We start from the raw sequence: 19,226 nt of genomic DNA, 5'->3' as shown, positions 1-19,226 counted from the left end.
ATATTGTGTGTTTATCTTAAACATAGGATGTAGACCACTAGATAGATTTTTCTCTCTAAAGGGTTAAAATCCACAGTTGGAAAAACATCAACCAAACCACTTCTTAGCCACCGTTAAGATTATGCATCTTGATTTAATTCTTTAATTTGATGTCTGATATCCGTCTTCTTAGATTTCAATTTTTGTATTCTGTTACATGAGACTCTTGAAGGACATTAGTCTGATTTTTAAAAATACTACCTAGATTTTCTACCTGCTTATTAAGCAGATTTTCCTGCAACTTAATATGCATCTCTGGACGCTTCTATTCATTTCATAGGCTGTGTGAATGGAGCTCCAGGAGTTGCAAATACCCAGTCTTTCCTGAGCATAAACAATCATGCTGCTCATACTTCAGAAGTGGTCTGCTTTTCCCTTACTCATGTTATTCTTTCTGTAGCATGGTTTCATTGAATGACCCTCAGATTGGAGCTTTGCAAGGTACAGCTGAAGTGCGTGTCCGAGCAGAAGACAATATCTACATTATTGAGGACAATGTTTACGTCATGGAGTAAGACCTGGAATGGCCCTATAAGGCCTTATGCCCTTGACTGTGGAAGAGTGACCAGCTATCACCATGTCAGAGGCCTTTGAAGCTCCAGAATGATTTTTCTGTCAATTTCACATGCATTCGAACACACCAACGATGTTGAGTAGAGTGACTCTAGCTCATCTGTGTACAGTCAACCTCACTTGGTAATACAGTCTTAATTTTTTGTACTAAAGTTGGCTCAAACTTTCTGGTCATTGCAGAGCTCTCTCCCAAACATAAAATGAATGCTGTAGACTGTATATTCTCTTTAGACGCTGTGAACCCTGTATCCATCAAGAATTCTTCCTGAGGAGACAGGAAAAGAACTACCTTGGTCACCAAAACTGTCAAGAAAAGTTGAATCAGGACTTAAAATCAGCAAATCTGATTTGGGACTAAAAGTGCTTCACTTGGAAGCATTTCACGATTATCTCTTGTTTTTTTATGTTGTAACGCCAAATGTCACATTTCTTTAGTCCCCCAAAAGTTTCAAATTATGGGGGTGCACAAGTTTTTATTTCCCCCATGAGGAAATAGAAGTGAGTGTGATTTTACCAGTATAGGTACATCTGATTTCTCATGGCTCTGGAAATAGAAGGTAGTAAGTGCTTTCCCTGGGACTAGGAAGAGTATTTTTGCAGTTAGAAGAAGCTCGGGTAGTGAGTAGACCAAGTAAAGACCAGGGAAAGAAAATTAATTGCCATGTGATTTAACTACTCCTGATGCATGCCACTTCTGTACATCTGTGCCACAGTTCTGGGCACTTACATAGACAACTGTCAGCCTCTCTGAACTAATATTTAAAATGAGGTAGGACAGAAATAAAAGAAAAAAAGAAAGAGAGAATAAGGAAAAAGGCTTTCTTAGAAGAGTTAGTTTGCAGATACAACAGTATTGATTGAGGGTGTTACTAGTTTCAAATGAAATTCTAAATTGTCCTCAAACCACTTTGATTTTTAAAGGTGTTTTGGAAGGATGAAGGGCTTGTTTTCATATCATATTAATCCCAAAGTTATTCCTTTTCCACGATTCTATTAAATTTTTAGTTTTGCTAAGACAGTTAAACAAAAGTTAAAGCTGAAGATATTTTTGGTCACTAGAAGCATTTCTACATGAATAGTTAACAAGGCTGGGTATTAATTTCAACATGAGTACACCCACTCTGAAATAACTCAGGCTTGAGGTTCAGAGCTACTCACACCCCAGTGGTCTAAGAGGGCAGGATGTTTGTTTTCTAAGGCAACATTTTTTGACACTGTTCTGCAGAGTTCTGTGAAATTAATAGGACCTCTGAATGAAGGTTATATGGGTAAATGAAATTGTTAATCCTTCTATACCGGGTTTCTGAAATGGAGCCTGCCTGATCTGGTCTAAAAAATTCAAAACAACATGTATAAATCTGGATATTTTAGACTAAAGCCCAGATTTGTGCCTTTTCTGGAAAGACCCTGTAACATTGGACTGCAAGTCCTATCGGGACTTCATTAGATCACATTCCTTCAGTCCCACAGTCCTTGCCTTCCCTGCATGCTCATGTTTGTTACCTGGTTTCTGACTGGGGTTTTGGATTTATGATGCTTGCTCTATATTCCATATCCTTCCTGGAGATTTTTGATGGCACACTACAGGCCCTGGGAGTTTGCTTAGCTTTGCTTGAAAAACTTGTTTGAACCTCATGAGCACAATGACTCCTGGCATGCCTAGTAGCACCCTGTGAAACAGTACGTGGAGGCATGGGGAAAGGGGGACATAGGATTTGGAATAGGACCTACGTTCTAATCTTAACTCTGAGCAGTAACACTGGATGACATTAGGGCATATGTTTGTTTATGCCTAAATGTTTTAATCTATTAGAGAAAATTACTTCCATACTTACATCAGTGTATAGTGGTAATTCTTATAGCATGTTGCTTGTGAAAAGTGTTTAAAAAGTGAAAAACACTACAGAAATGCAAAAGTTTTATTCTTTTGGTGGACTTTATAGTAATAACAGATCTAGCATTAGTGCTCAATACATTTCAGTGGTGTTGCACTTGTCTCTTGCTATATGGTACTTATTTTTGTTTTGAATTGCTTGTTTTTTTAAAAGGTATTGGCTAAATTTAGCCATAATTTTATATTGTAGAAAAAATTGTCAGTACCCAAGAGGGTGATGGGTAAGAGGGAAGGAAGAGGAGGTATTTAGTTAATATTAAATTCTTTTCTGTAAATACATCAATCTTGTAGCATGCACTGAGTTTTTTTCTTTGATTCTTCAAGACAATTGAGATTCTGTTTTCTACAATCTATCTGGGGCATTTGGACACTGGTATAATTAAGACCTTATGTTTAAACTTAGGAAAGTTTGCACATTTTTAAGAAGGAGCAAAACCAGTTTTTCACAGATGGCTGTGAAGATAATTTTGTGAGCACATGAAAGTGTGAGAGACTCTTGTGGCTAGTTTCATTTGCATGTACACTCAAGAATAAAAGAGATTTTTGTTTTTATTTTGAAAATTGAATTGTTTTCTCAGGCTCATTAGTTAGTCAGGGCCAGGCATCTTCAACTTGCTGTCGACTCACAGGACAAGGACAAGTGGGGCAAGATCTGAGAGTCAAGTGTGCCCAGCATTCCTTTAGTGCTGGGGAGATCAGAGAACAACCTTGAACTCCAGTTCTCAAGGACCTCAGTAGAGTGGGGAAGAAACCCCCAAACCGTTGATTCTGGAGCTGATCAAAGCTAAGGAATAAAAGAATGTGTGATAGAGCTGGGCTTCTCAACTGTGACATTTGGGGCCAGATAACCCTTTTGCTGGGGGACTGTCCTGTGCATGGTGGAGTGTTTGGAAGCATCCCTGGCCTCTACTCACTAGAGGACAGTTGTGTCTTTCCAGCTGTGACAAGTGCAGATGTCTTCAGATACTACCAAATGTCTCCTGAGAGGCAATATCACCTCTGGTTGAAAAAGCTGAGACAGAGGATGCCTGGAGGGTGTGGGAGTTGCTATAGCTTCGGCTGGGTTGGACTGGAGAAGCCTCTAGTAAAGTGGTGACATTTTAGTTGAAACCAAATAAATGTGTAGGCAGCAGCCACTTGAGGGAATCCACCAGACGCAAAGGCCCTGGGGCAGGAGACAGCTTGTGCTCTCAGAGGGAGAGAGGAAGGTGTGTTCCAAGGATGGTAAAAAGCTGGTGTGGCTGCAGCGGAGTGAGCAGAGTGAGTGAGGAGGATCAGAAAGAAATGGAGCTGGAGAAATGGGCATCTCTCACGGTGCTGGATGAAAAGGCCTCTATATAAACATGTATTTTAATAGCCCCATTCTTGGAAAGAAAACAAAGCACTTTTGCATAATAAGGGTTAAACTTGCTATCCATCACCAAATTTTATTTTCACATTTATTAAAGTGCTTCAGTGACACTGTTCTCAGTGGTTTGGCTGGGGTGGCATAAGAGGGTATGTAGGGGAAGGAGCAGAGGAAAAGGTTACATCTTGGCAGCGAGAGGCTTTCTGCAGGGCTGTATGAAGGCACCCAGGCCTAGGAAGAGGGGCCCTGGAAGAAGAGGGACAGGGTTCCAAAGTTTGGCTCTGCTCACGCTGGACCCAGAGGCCACTACACCCCCTCTTCTGGACACAGCTTTGTGTAGTGGAGTGGCACAGGGGCTGCCTTCAGTTGGGTCACAATGGATTTCCAAAATAGTTATGTTTTGATGTGCACTTCCAGAAAGCAGTGCATCAGAGCCATGACTTAATGGATATTGTTTAGGATAACTACATTTATAAAGTTAACCTAAAGCAACTTGCATGAGCTAGAGCAAAAAGGCCATGAGTATGGCAAAGGTGGTATACATACTGCAAGTCAGGAGGTAAACGATTAGGTCTGCTGGAAGTTTTTTAAAATGCAGATTCCTGGGCCCTACTCCTACAGATTGTGATTTGCAAGATAGGTGGGAGCTAATAATTTCTTTTAAAATTACAGAAGATTAGCTTATTTTTAATTTCAAACTAAACATTCCAATTTCATGAAAGAATACATAAAAATATGATTTCATTTAAGAATATGTTAAAAAATATATGCAATAATCCTTCATTTCTGCTTTTTTCAGAAGTAAATCACAGGTAACAAACAAAAACTTTGTATTTCGAGTGGTTAGGTATTGCAATGCCAATTTTGAGGATTAAAAAAAGTCCTTGCTCAATGTCCCCCAAAATATAGCAGAACCCTAAGAAACGCAGGGAAAGCATAATTACCGTCCAGATTTCATAGCCTAGTTTGTGCAGAAATGTCTCTTCTAGCTTCATAGTGTTCTCTGGGGGGAAAGGAATAGCAATCGATCATTTGTGCTCCCTCTAATGGGGTCTTTATTTAGTCAATTGATTGTGAACAGCTTCAGGAAGTTTCAGGATAAACATCCTCCCAGGACTTTGTTTCTTCTTTTCTTGATCAGATTAGATAATTTGAGGAAAGAGAAAGTCATTGATCCACCCACTGTGAAGGTAGTGAAAGCCAACAGGAAATAAGGCGGTGCCTTTAGCAGCCTTGGTGTAGAATCTGAGTGTGGCGGATGTGGGGCTGTGGGAGAAAGAATCCAGCACTCAGGACTCCCGAAAGCCTAACGGTAAAGTCCCCTGGGGGCATTCCCAAGGCCCCTAAGGGCCTTTACAACTCTGACTCAGGCTCTGTGAAGGCCAGTAGTGCCTTTCTGCTGTCTGCTCGTCCTTCCTCCACAGGGCCACCTGTATAATCTGAAAGCTGTGATCTGATTGTGGACGTGTTGGCTGAAAACCCTGCCGCTGCTCCCCAGTGGGTAGAAATCCCCGCTCCGTGGTGAGCCTTTTGCCACTGCTCCCTTGCCTGGCAAACCTCTCGCTGCTGTGCTCCTGTGGGTCTGAACGCCTCGGATACTCACTCTCCACTCCGAAGGCCAGCCCATCTCCAGGAATTGTCTCCTCTCTCCACTGGGCACGTCATTCCTCAAGGCTCAGCTCTTAAACCTTTTTGGACCTCATTTCCTTACAGAGAATGAATCCCCACTTATGAGCACTGTGCAGCCCTTCTCAGTCACTCAGTGACGAGTACAGAGTGCCCCCAATATGCAGGTCATCCTGCCTGAGGCCAGGGTCCCCCTAGCATACGTGACTTACCCTCTCCTGCGCCAGGGCAGAGACTTGCCAAATGGAATCTGTACAAACAAACTACAGTTATAAATAGTGACCCTGTAACTTAGTCCTTTGTATTAGAGAAGTTTAGGTCTATGAAGCTTTTTATACTGAGCACCTGGGGGAAATGTCTAGTTTCTCAGCACCTAGCTTACAAACATCAGATGCTCCATTTATACCTATGAAAATTAGTAAAAAATTGACTAAAGGAATGTTACCTACAACCTTTGGTTGCTCGGGAGTGGGTGTGGTGGGGAAGGGGTCTTAAAACTCTTTGGTAAGACAGAAACAACTCTCTTCAAATGACTGGCTGGGGTGTAGGAGTCTGTATGAACCTCAAGGACTCTCTGACACTGGCAATGTGCAACCTTGGCTACACATTACAATCACCTGGGGAGCTTGGCCAACTACCCATGCCTGGACAGATTGAATCAGACTCTCAGGAGGTGGATCCCAGGTAACAATTGGTTTTTCAGTCTCCCCAGGGGATTTCAGATTTAAATGTGCAGCTGAGGTTGAGAACCATTGACCTAGAGAGATGGGGAGGGAAAATGACAGCATGTTTTCTTGTTCTGTGTGACAAGTACTCTGGAAAAGCATGAAAAATACAAACTAAAACAGGGAAATATCAACAATGGTCTGGGACACGTGAACAATCTGGCTGCCATGTTGACAGCATTATACTGGCGGCAGCCCTGGGAACAAGAAGTGTGGAGGCTGCCATGCTTCTGTAAAGCTTCTCAGGAAGTTGGTGCACAGCTGTCTAGCTGACTGTCCCTGAGCCTCCTAAGAATGAAATGTTTTCTTCCACAAGCTGTAACAATAAGCCAAGAAGAAGTCCCCTTTGGCCGGTAAAGAACTGCTCTATGGTAACCTTTTCTCTTTTGTACTGTGGATTGCTGAGATGGGGTTTGCTTTGTCTGGCAGTTCTTGCACCTGCTTTCATCTAAAAAATACTAGAATTATGACTGATTCACACATTTCTCAATAGGCTTTATTTTTTAAGAGCAGCTTTAGTTTCACAGTAAAATTGAGCAGAGAGTAGAGTTCCCATATAACCACCCTCCTCTCCCCAAAACACAGAGCCTCCTTCACCATCAACATCTCTCCCAAGTGTAGTAAGTGTGCTTGCAATTAAACTGATGTTTACACGTCATTATCAGCTAAAGTCCATAGTTTACATTAGGGTTCATGCTTTGCATTGTGCATTCTACAGGTTTTGACAAATGTATAACATGTGTTCATCATTATAATAACATACAAAATAGTGTTACTGCCCTAAAAAACCCTTAGGCTTCACCTGTTTGTCTCTCCCTCCTCTCAAGCTGTGACAACCACTAATCTTTTACCTTTTCCAGTGTCTCAATAACCAGGATAATACAATATGTAGCCTTTCCAGATTGACTTCCTTTAAATAGCAATATGAATTTAAGGTACCTCTATTTCTTTTGGTGGCTTCATTGCTAATTTCTTTTTATTGTGGGATAATATTTCATATATGGATATACCACAATTTGTTTATTCATAGACTTACTGAAGGACATCTTGGTTGTTTCCAAGTTTTAGCAATTGTGAATAAGGTTTATGAAAAACATTAAAATATGTTATGAAAATTCATGTGCAGGTTAAGGAGTGTGATAATGGATTGTATGGTGAGAGTATGTTAAGTTTTGGAAGAAACTACTAGCCTATCTTTTTTTAATTAATTTATTTTTTATTTGGTATTATTAATGTACAATTACATGAGCAACATTATGGTTACTAGACTCCACCTACTATCAAGTCCCCACCACATACCCCATTACAGTCACTGTCCATGAGTGTAGTAAGATGCTATAGAGTCACTACTTCTCTTTTCTGTGCTATACTGCCTTCTTCGTGTCCCCCTGCCCGGCTACATTATGTGTGCTGATGGTAATACCCCCTTTTCCCTCTTATCCCTCCTTTCCCACCCATCTTCCCCAATCCCTTTCCCTTAGGTAATTCTTAGTCCATTCTTGGGTTCTGTGCGTCTGTACTAGCCTGTCTTTTAAAGTGACTTTACTGTTTTGTATTCCCATCAGTAATGAATGAGAGTTCCTGTTGCTCCTCATCCTTGTCAGCATTTGGTGTTGGATTTTTAACCATTCTAGTAGGTGTGTAGTGGTATCTTATTGTTTTAATTAGTGTTCTCTAATAACATGATGTTGAACATGTTTTGGTATATTTCATATATCTATATTTTGTTTGGTGAGGTGTCTGTTAGCAACTTTTGACCATTTTTTAATCAGGGTGTTCATTTTCTTAATGTTGAATTTTAAGAGTTATTTATTTTGCATAGCAGTATATTATCAGGTATGTCTTTTGCAAATATTTTCTCCCTGATTTGTGGCTGGTCTTCTCATTATCTTGAAAGTGTCTCTCACAGAGCAGAGTTTTTAATTTTAATGAAGTTCAACTTATCACTTTCTTCTTTGATGGATCATGTCTTTGGTATTGTATCTGAAAAGTCATTGCTATAACCAAAGTCATCTAGATTTTCTCCTCTGTTATCATCTAGGAGTTTTATAGTTTGGTATTTTACATTTAGGGCTGTGATCCATATTGAGTTAATTTTTGTTAAGTGTATAAGGTCTGCATCTAGGTTCAGGTTTTTTGCATGTGTATATCCAGTTGTACCGATTTGTTGAAAAAAAACAACAACAATCCTTTCTCTACTGAATTGTGTTTGCTCCGTCATCAAGAGCAGTTGACTATATTTGTGTGGGTCTCCTTCCTTCTTAGCTTCCTATTCTGTTTCATCAGTATATTTTTTTATTCTCTGGCCAAAAGCACACTTCTTGATTACTGTAGCTTAATAATAAATCTTGAAGGTCGGTAGTGTCAATCCTCTGATTTTGTTCTTCAATATTGTGTTGACGATTCTGGATCTTTTGACTCTATATATACACATTAGAATCAGTTTATCAACATTTACAAAATAACTTGCTGAGAATTTGATTGGGAATGCATGTGTCTATAGATCAAGTTGGGAGGAACTGACATCTTAACAATATTGAGTCTTCTAATCCATGAACATGGACTCTCTCTCCATTTATTTATTTAGTTTCTTTAAAAAATTTTTATTAAGGTATTATTAATATACACTCTTATGAAGGTTTCACATGAAAAAACAATGTGGTTACTACATATACCCATGTTATCAAGTCCCCACCCATACCCCATTGCAGTCACTGTCCATCAGTGTAGTAAGATGCCACAAATTCACTATTTGCCTTCTCTGTGCTCCATAGTTTTCCCCGTGATCCCTTACACCATGTGTCTAAACATAATACATCTCCATCCCTTCTCCCTCCCTCACCACCTGCCCTCCCAAACCCCTCCCTTTTGGTAACCACTAGTCCCTTCTTGGAGTCTCTAAGTCTGCTGCTATTTTGTTCCTTCAGTTTTGCTTCATTGTTATACTCCACAAATGAGGGAAATCATTTGGCACTTGTCTTTCTCTGCCTGGCTTATTTCACTGAGCATAATATCCTCCAGCTATATTCATGTTGTTGCAAATGGTAGGATTTGTTTCTTTCTTATGGCTGAATAGTATTCCATTGTGTATATGTACCACCTCTTCTTTATCCATTAATCTACTGATGGACACTTAGGTTGCTTCCATATCTTAGCTATTGTAAATAGTGCTGCCATAAACATAGGGGTGCATATGTCTTTTTGAATCTGGGAAGTTGTATTCTTTGGGTAAATTCCAAGGAGTGGGATTTCCGGGTCAAATGGTATTTCTATTTTTAGTTTTTTGAGGAACATCCATACTGCTTTCCGCAATGGTTGAACTAGCCTACATTCCCACCAGCAGTGTAGGAGGGTTCCCCTTTCTCCGCATCCTTGCCAGCATTTGTTGTTCTTAGTCTTTTTGATGCTGACCATCCTTACTGGTGTGAGGTGATATCTCATTGTGGTTTTAATTTGCATTTCCCTGATGATTAGTGATGTGGAGCATCTTTTCATGTGTCTGTTGGCCATCTGAATTTCTTTTTTGGAGAACTGTCTCTTCATATCCTCTGCCCACTTTTTAATCGGGTTATTTGCTTTTTGGCTGTTGAGTCATGTGAGTTCTTTATATATTTTCGATTTAACCCCTTGTCAGATATGTCATTCACAGATATATTCTCCTATACTGTAGGATGCCTTTTTGTTCTGTTGATGGTGTCCTTTGCCATACAGAAACTTTTTAGTTTGATGTAGTCCCATGTGTTCATTTTTGCTTTGGTTTCCCTTGCTCGATGAGATGCATTCAGGAAGAAGTTGCTCATGCTTACATTCAGGAGATTTTTGCCTATGTTGTCTTCTAAGAGTTTTATGGTTTCATGACTTACATTCATGTCTTTGATCCATTTCAAGTTTAGTTTTGTGTATGGGGTTAAACAATAATCCAGTTTCATTCTCTTGCATGTAACTGTCCAGTTTTGCCAACACCAGCTGTTGAAGAGGCTGTCATTTCCCCATTGTATGTCCATGGCTCCTTTATCATATATTAATTGACCATATATGGTTGGGTTTATATCAGGGCTCTCTAGTCTGTTCCATTGGTCTATGGGTCTGTTCTTGTGCCAGTACCAAATTGTCTTGATTACTATGGCTTTGTAGTAGAGCTTGAAGTTAGGGAGTGTAATTCCCCCTGCTTTATTCTTCCTTTTCAGGACTGCTTTGGCTATTCAGGGTCTTTTGTGGTTCCATATGAATTTTAGAACGATTTTCTCTAGTTCATTGAAGAATGCTGTTGGTATTTTGATAGGAATTGCATTGAATCTGCAGATTGCTTTAAGCTGGATGGCCATTTTGACAATATTAATTCTTCCTATCCATGAGCATGGGATGTATTTCCATTTATTGGTATCATCTTTAATTACTCTCATGAGTATCTTGTAGTTTTCAGAGTATAGGTCTTTCACTTCCTTGGTTAGGTTTATTCCTAGGTATTTTATTCTTTTTGATGCAATTGTGAATGTAATTGTTCTCCTGATTTCTCTTTCTGCTAGTTCATTGTTAGTATATAGAAATGCCACAGATTCGGTGTATTAATTTTGTATCCCACAACTTTGCTGAATTCAGATATTAGATCTAGTAGTTTTGGAGTGGATTCTTTAGGGTTTGTTATGTACAATATCATGTCATCTGCGAAAAGGGACAGTTTAACGTCTTCCTTGCCAATCTGGATGCCTTTTATTTCTTTGTGTTGCCTGATTGCCATGGCTAGGACCTCCATAACTATGTTGAATAGAAGTGGGGAGAGTGGGTATCCTGGTCTTGTTCCTGATCTTAAAGGAAAAGCTTTCATCTTCTCGCTGTTAAGTATAATGTTGGCTGTGGGTTTGTCATATATGGCCTTTATTATGTTGAGGTACTTGCCCTCTATACCCATTTTGTTGAGAGTTTTTTATCATGAATGGATGTTGAATTTTGTCAAATGCCTTTTCAGCATCTATGGAGATGATCATATGGTTTTTGTCATTTTTTTGATGTGGTGGATGATGTTGATGGATTTTCAAATGTTGTACCATCCTTGCTTCCCTGGAATAAATACTACTTGATCATGATGGATGATCTTTCTGATGTATTTTTGAATTCAGTTTGGTAATATTTTGTTGAGTATTTTTGCATCTATGTTCATCAGGGATATTGGTCTGTAATTTTCTTTTTTTGTGGTGTCTTTGCCTGGTTTTGGTATTAGAGTGATGCTGGCCGCTTAGAATGAATTTGGAAGTATTCCCTCTTCTTCTACTCTTTGGAAAACTTTAAGGAGGATGGGTATTAGGTCTTCACTAAATGTTTAATAAAATTCCACGGTGAAGCCATCTGGTCCAGGGGTTTTATTCTTAGGTAGATTTTTGATTACCAGTTCAATTTCATTGCTGGTAATTGGTCTGTCCAGATTTTATGTTTCTTTCTTGGTCAGCCTTGGAAGGCTGTATTTTTCTAGAAAGTTGTCTGTTTTTTCTATGTTATCCAGTTTGTTAGCATATAATTTTTCATAGTATTCTCTAATAATTCTTTGTATTTCTGTGGTGTACATTGTGATTTTTCCTTTCTCATTTCTGATTCTGTTTATGTGTGTAGACTCTCTTTTTTTCTTGATAATCTGGCTAGGGGTTTATCTATTTTGTTTATTTTCTCAAAGAACCAGCTCTTGCTTTCATTGATTCTTTCTATTGTTTTATCCTTCTCAATTTTATTTATTTCTGCTCTAATCTTTATTATGTCTCTCCTTCTACTGACTTTGGGCCTCATTTGTTCTTCTTTTTCTAGTTTTGTTATTTGTGACTTTAGACTGCTCATATGGGATTGTTCTTCTTTCCTGAGATAGGCCTGTATTGAAATATACTTTCCTCTTAGCATGGACTTTGCTGTGTCCCACAGATTTTGCGTTGTTGGATTGTTGTTGTCATTTGTCTCCATATATTGCTTGATCTCTGTTTTTATTTGGTCATTGATCTATTGGTTATTTAGGAGCATGTTGTGAGGCCTCCATGTGTTTTGGGGATTTTTCATTTTTTTTTCATAATTTGTATCTAGTTTCATACTTTTGTGTTCTGAGAAACTGGTTGGTACAATTTCTATCCTTTTGAATTTACTGAAGCTCTTTTTGTGGCCTAGTATATGATCTATTCTTGAAAATGTTCCATGTGTACTTGAGAAGAATGTGTATTCTGCTGCTTTTGGGTGTAGGGTTCTGTAGATGTCTGTTAGGTCCATCTGTTCTAATGTGTTGTTCAGTGCCTCTGTCTCCTTACCTATTTTCTGTCTGGTTGATCTGTCCTTTGGAGCAAGTGGAGTGTTGAAGTCTCCTAGAATGAATGCATTGCATTCTATTTCCCCTTTTAATTCTGTTAGTATTTGTTCCACATATGTAGGTGCTCCTGTGTTGGGTGCATAGATATTTATAATGGTTATACCCTATTGTTGGATTGACCCCTCTATCATTACATAATGTCCTTCTTTGTCTCTTATGACTTTCTTTGTTTTGAAGTCTTTTTGTCTGATACTAGTATACTGCAACTCCTGCTTTTTTTCTCCCTATTAGTTGCATGAAATATCTTTTTCCATCTCTTCACTTTTAGTCTGTGTATGTCTTTGGGTTTAAAGTGAGTCTCGTGTAGGCAGCATATTGATGGGTCTTGTTTTTTCTTCCATTCAGTGACTCTATGTCTTTTGATTGGTGCATTCAGACCATATACATTTAGGGTGATTATTGATAGGTACTTATTGCCATTGCAGGCTTTGGATTTGTGGTTACCAAAGTTTCAAAGTTAACTTCCTTACTATCTAAGAGCCTAACTTAACTCACTTAGTATGCTATTACAAACACAATCTAAAGGTTCTTTTTTTCTTTTTTTCCTCCTTCATTCTTTATGTATTAGGTATCATATTCTGTACTGTTTGTCTTTCCCTTGATTGACTTTGGGGATCACTCCATTTATTTAATTATTTGATTTCTTTCATCAGAGTTTTGTAGCTTTCCACTTGGATTTGTACCTAAGTATTTCATTTTTTTGATGCTGATAAAAATGGGCTTATTAATTTCAAGTTCCAATTTTTCATTGCTGGTATATAGGAAAGCAGTAGACTTTGGATATTAATATTGTGTTGCTGTAAATCACTTATTCCAGGATTGTAGGATTGTTTTTTTGGTCAATTCTTTGGGATTCTCTATGTAGACATTCATGTCATATGTGAACAAAGACTTTTATTTCTTCTTTCTCCATCTGTACACCTTTTATTTCTTTTCTTGTCTTTTTGTTTTAGCTAGGACTTCCAGAATTATCTTCAAAAAGAGAGTGGATATCCTTGTTTTCTTCCTGATCTTGGGGGTAAAGTATCTACTTAGGGCTTTGAATAAGGAACATGACTACAGGAACATTATAAGATGTATTGATATATGCACATTCCATTTTCACCTATTTCTCCAACCTTCTGCTTTCTATTAGAACCTTTCCTTCCTCCTGTGAGCATGACAAAAGTCCCTAGAAACTTTCCCTTGACCCTTTAATAACCTCATGTAACTCCCCTTTCTCTTTCCCTATCTCCCTAAGTGTCAATTTCTCCCAGGACCGAATCCACGGCTTTGTTTCTTTCTTGACATCTCCCTATTTATTAGAGATGCCCAAATCTCTATTGCAGTCAGATTTCTCTCCTGAACTTCAGATCCACTTGTATAACTATATCATCAGTGTTTACTGAAATGTAGTATTGAACAGATCACACAACAATTTATGTTAGTAGAAAACCCCATTCCATAGATGAAATGAAGTTAAAAAACTTACAATTAGAAAGTTGTGGTAACAGGGTGTGACTCCATCCATTTTGGTTCTAGAGCTGTGCCATCCAACAAGTTAGCCACTAGCCATATATGGCTGATTTAAAATTTAATTAAAATTAAATAAAATGTAAAATTCCTTTCCTTAGTCACTAGCCACATTTCAAGTGCTCAATAGCCAATGTAGCTAGTGGCTACCCTGTAGCACAGCATGGTATAGAACATCTCCATTATCACAGAATGTTCTATTGAATAGTGCTTTAGAGTCTGCTTCTAATCACATCTGGAAAAAACACTTTCCATCTCCTCTCTCATTTTGTAACTAAGAGGTAGCCATTAGTCACAGTTACCTCTATATCTTTCTACAATTTTTTCTAAACAAATACAAATACAAATACCTATACATTTTATTTCCTATTGTGTTTCCTGTTGAGTTTTTAAAAATGAGGTCAAATTTATAGCCATTGTTTTGTAACTTGCTTTGTTATTTAACAATCATACTTCGACCCATTTCCACATCATCTTTTTAAAAAACTGCCAAAGTATTTTCCAGAGTAGATGTACAATTTACAGTCTTACCAGAAATTGTGAGTGATCCAATGTCTCTAGATACTTGTCAGCATTTGGTATTGTCAGTATGATTAATTTTAGCCAATCTAATAGGGGTGTAGTGGTACCTCATTGTGGTTTTAAATTGTATTTCCCTAATGGATAATGTTGAACATCTTATCATGTGCTTATTTGCCATATGTATATCCTCTTCAGTGAAATTTTCATTCATATGTTTTGTCCATTTTCTGATTGTACTTTTTTTTTCTCTTGAGTTTGGAAGTTCTTCATTTATTCTAGACTCTAGTCCTTTTTGTTAGATATGATGTTTGCAAATATCTTTTCCCTATCTGTAGCTTATCTTAGCAGGGTTCTTCACAGAAAAAAGCTTTTAAATTTTGATGTAGTCCAATTTATTAATTTTTCCTTTTATGGAGTATGTTTTTGGTGTCTAGTCTGAGAACACTTTGCTGAGCCCTAGATCCAGAAGATTATCTCCTATGATTTTTCCTAAATGTTTTATAGTTTTATGTTTGATATCTAAGTTCATGATCCATTTTGCAGATTAATTTTTGTATAACATGCAAAGTTAGGTCGATATTTATTTTTTGCCTGTGGATGTCCAATTGCTCCAGCACCTTTTGTTGAAAAGGCTTTCTTCACTGAATTGCCCTTTTACCTTTGTAAAAAATCTATTTGCCATATTTATGTGAGTCTATTTCTGTGTTCTCTAATTTTTTATAATTGAAGTATAATTGGTATATGACATTATATTAGTTTTAGATGTACAACGTAATGATTCAATATTTGTATATATTGTGAAACAGTTACCACAATAAGTCCAGCTATTTATGTGTCACCATATACAATTACAAAACCTTCAAAATTCTCTCAGCAACTTTGAAATATACAGTATAGTAATATTGATCCACATGATCAATTGATGTGATTGTATGATTTTTCTTCTTCAGTCTATTAATATGGTGGATTATACTGATTTTTTAAAAATGTTGAATCAGCCTTGTACCCTAGTTGGTCATAATGATGTATAATTCCTTTTATATGTTGCTGAATTCTACTTTTTAGTATTTTACTAAGGGTATATGTACCTATATTACTGAAGAGTACTGGTGTGTTATTTTCTTTTTCATACTACTTTTGTCTGATTTTGGTATCAGGGTAATACCAGCTTCATGAAATGACCTGGGAATGTTCCTTCCTCTTCCATTTTCTGGAAAAGATTTTGTAGAATTGGTGTTAATTCTTCTTTAAATGTTTGGTAGGATTCTCCAGTGAAACCATCTGTACTTGGAGATTACTTTTGGGAATTTAACATTTATAAATTCAATTTCTTAATAGTTACAGGGTTACTCAAATTATTTCATATTTGATAAGTTATGATAATTTGTGTAATTGATCCATTTCATTTAAGTTGTCAAATTTATCTGTGTAGAGTTGTTCTTAGTATTTCCTTATTATCCTTTGATACCACAGAGCCTGTAGTGATATCCCTGGTTTCATTTGTGATATTGGTAATTTGCATTTTCTCTCTTTGTCTTTTTGTCAGTCTTGCTAGTGGTTTGTTGATTTTTATTGGCCTTGCAAAGAATCAGCTCTTTGTTTCCTTGGTTTTCTTTATTGCTTTTCTGTTTTACATTTCACTGATTTCTACTCCTATCTTTATTATTTTCTTGTTTTTTTTGGCTTGTATTTCTTTTGTTCATCTTTTTCTAGGTTCTTGACATAGGAGCTTAAGTTTCTTATTTGAAATTTTCCGTCTTTTCTAATATATTTGTATAATGGTGTAAATTTCCCTCTTCACATTGCTTCAGTTGTATCCCACAGATTCTGACATGATTTTCATTCAGCTCAACGTACTTTTTAAAAATTTCTTTGAGACTTTCTCTTTGATCCATGGATTATTTAGAAGTGTGTTCTTTAATTTCCAGTGTTTGGAGATTTTCCCATTATCTTTCTTTTATTTATTTCTAGTTGTGGTTACACTGTAGACAGTGAACATACTCTATGTGATTTCAGTTCTTATAAATTTTTTGAAGTTTGGTTTATGGCCCAGGATAGTATATGTCTTAGTATGTATTCTGTGGTAACTTAAAGAGAATGTATATTCTGCTAAATGTCAAATAGGTCCTGTTGGCTGATAGTGTTGTTGAATTCTTCAGTATCCTTGCTGACTTTATGTCTGGTTATTCTTTCAGTTATTGACAGAGTAGTATTGAAGTCTCCAACTATAATTGTAAATTTTTCTACTGCTTTTAGTTCTGTCAGTTTTTACTTCATATATTTTACAGCTCTGATGTTTGGTGCATATACATTTAGGATTGTTAAGTCTTGCTGGATTGGTTCTTTTATCATTGTATAGTGTCCTTTTCTATCTCTCATAATATTCTTTGGTCTGAAGTCTACTTTATATGATGGTGATATAACCACTCATCCTTTTTTGATTAATGTTTAGATTAGTGTTTGATTGATATTTATATTAGTTTTCTAGGGCTACCGTAACAAAACACCACATACTGGGTCACTTAAAAAATGGAAATTAATTTTCCCATAGTTCTGGAGGCTAGAAGTCTGAGATCAAGGTGTCAGCAGTTTTGGTTTCTTCTGAGTCCTCTCTCTTTGGCTTGCAGATAGCTGCCAAGTCCCACTGTGTCTTTACTTGGTCATCCCTCTGTTCATATTTGTGTCCAATTTCCTCTTTCTATAGAGACACTAGTTACATTGTATTAGGGCCAAACCTGATGACCCCTTTAACTTAATTACTTCTTTAAAGGTCCTATCTCCAAATACTGTTGCATTTTGAGGTACTGGGGCTTAAGGCATCAACATGTGAATTTGTGGGCAATAGAATTCAGCTCATAACACTATATTTTTCTCTTCTTTTATTTTTAACTTGTTTATACTTGTATATTTGAAGTATAGATAGCACATAAATTGGTCATATTTTTAAATCCATTTTCTGATTTCTCTTTTTTAATTGATATATTTAGACCATTTTCATTTAATGTAATTACTGATAAGACTGGTCTCCCATGTTATCTTGCTTCCTATTGTTTTTTTCTTTCTATTTTCTTTTTCTTGCTTTCTTGTGTGTTACTCAATTTTTTAGTATTTCATTTTGATTTATCTATAGTATTTTTAAATGTGTCTCTGTATAGATTTTTAGTGGTTTCTCAATGTTTGCATTATGCATGCATAAATTATCACAGTCTATTGGGATTATTATTTTACCAGTTTGAGTGAAGTGTAGAAACCTAATCTCTCTTTACCTTCCCCTGTTTATGATTATCTAAAATATTCCCTCTACATCAAGAACATCATCAGATAGTGTTGTAATTTTACTTCAACCATAAAATATGATTTAAAAAACTCAAGAGAAGAAGTAAAGTCAATTGTATTCACCAATATTTTTGCTTACCATGCTTTTCCTTTTCTTCTTTTATTCTAAGATTCCTTCATTTATTATTTCCTTTTTGTTTTGAGAACTTCCTTATATCATTTTTTTAGGGTAGGTTTACTGGCAAAAAATTCTCAGTTTTTCTTTATGTGAGATTGTCTTTATTTCCCTTTTGTTCCTAAAGGTATTTTTGCCAGATAGAGAATTCATGTTTGACAGTTCTTCCTTTGGTCTCCGTGGTGTCAGGTGAAAAAATCCACTACCACTCAAATTGGTGACATTTTGCTTTAATTCTTGTTTAATTACATATTAAATAAATACCCATAAATAATGAATCATTTCTTGCTGCTTTCAAGATTTTTTCTTTGTCTCTAATTTCAGAAGTTTGACTATGGTTTTTCTTGGTATAAAATTACCACTTTTTTTCCTTTTCTTTGATGTGTTCTCAGTTGAATCTGTAAGTTTAAATTTTTGTCTAATTGGGATGTTTCCAGCCATTTTTACTTCCTGTTATTTCAGTCCCACTCTTTCTAGCCTCTCCTAGAACTCCAGTGATAGGAAGGTTAATTCTTTTATTATGGTATTCAGGTTGCTGAGACTTCATTTTTTTTTTCCAGTTTTTTTCCCTCCATCACTCAGATTGGGTAAATTCTATTAATTTGTCCTCAAGTTCTATACTTCTGTCCTCTATTATCTCCATGCTATTATTGAACCCATCCATCAATTTTTATTTCAGTCATTTATTTATTGCATTTTTCAATTCCATGATTACCATTTAGTTCATTTTTATAACTTCTATTTCTTTGCTTTTAGTCCTAGACATTCTTAGGGACAAGGATACTTCCTAAAGTGATGACCATTTACTTATTCAAGTACTTTAGTATACATCTCTAAAATACAAAATAAAATTTGTATTTAATCACCATTATTTCACCTAAAAACCTAGTGATAACTTTTTAGGACCAGTTCATATTTGAGGTTCCCTGATTTTTTTCCCCAAGTGTCTGCTTATACTTGACTCATCCAAATGGGTATCCAAACAAAGCTCACATGTTGCATTCTGTTGTTACATCTTTTAAGTTTCTTTTCGTCTAGAATGGTGACTCCTCCCTTTTATTCATGCCATTGATTTGAAAAACTAGATGTGTTTGTTCTATAAAATGTCCCACATTGTAGACTTTTCAGATTGTTTCATTTCCTGTAACTTGAAAGTTAGAGCTACATGCTTGATTAGATCCAACTTCAATATTTTTGTA

At 36.7% G+C, this 19,226-nt stretch overlaps 1 protein-coding gene and 1 long non-coding RNA gene across 7 annotated transcripts in view; one reads left to right on the top strand and one right to left on the bottom strand.

Annotated features, from left to right (window-relative positions):
- The window catches only part of HAVCR1 (hepatitis A virus cellular receptor 1), a 33,113-nt gene extending 30,041 nt beyond the window's left edge, over positions 1-3,072 (top strand). For 5 of the 6 annotated variants that reach the window (XM_037025158.2, XM_037025161.2, XM_037025159.2 and 2 more), the window contains one exon: positions 440-3,072. In XM_037025158.2, coding sequence (XP_036881053.1) covers positions 440-554 — 115 coding nt within the window. In that variant the 3' untranslated portion in view covers positions 555-3,072. The remainder of the gene's footprint in view (positions 1-439) is intronic. The other variant, XM_037025162.2, reaches the window with a different exon arrangement.
- LOC140848368 (uncharacterized) overlaps positions 1-19,226 on the bottom strand; it is a 57,147-nt gene that overhangs the window by 5,649 nt on the left and 32,272 nt on the right. The window lies entirely within an intron of this gene.

This window comes from Manis javanica, chromosome 1 (assembly GCF_040802235.1).
Source record: "Manis javanica isolate MJ-LG chromosome 1, MJ_LKY, whole genome shotgun sequence".
Lineage (NCBI taxonomy): Eukaryota > Metazoa > Chordata > Mammalia > Pholidota > Manidae > Manis > Manis javanica.
Note: the sequence above shows the minus strand (reverse complement) of the source record. Positions and strands in the feature narration are given on the sequence as shown.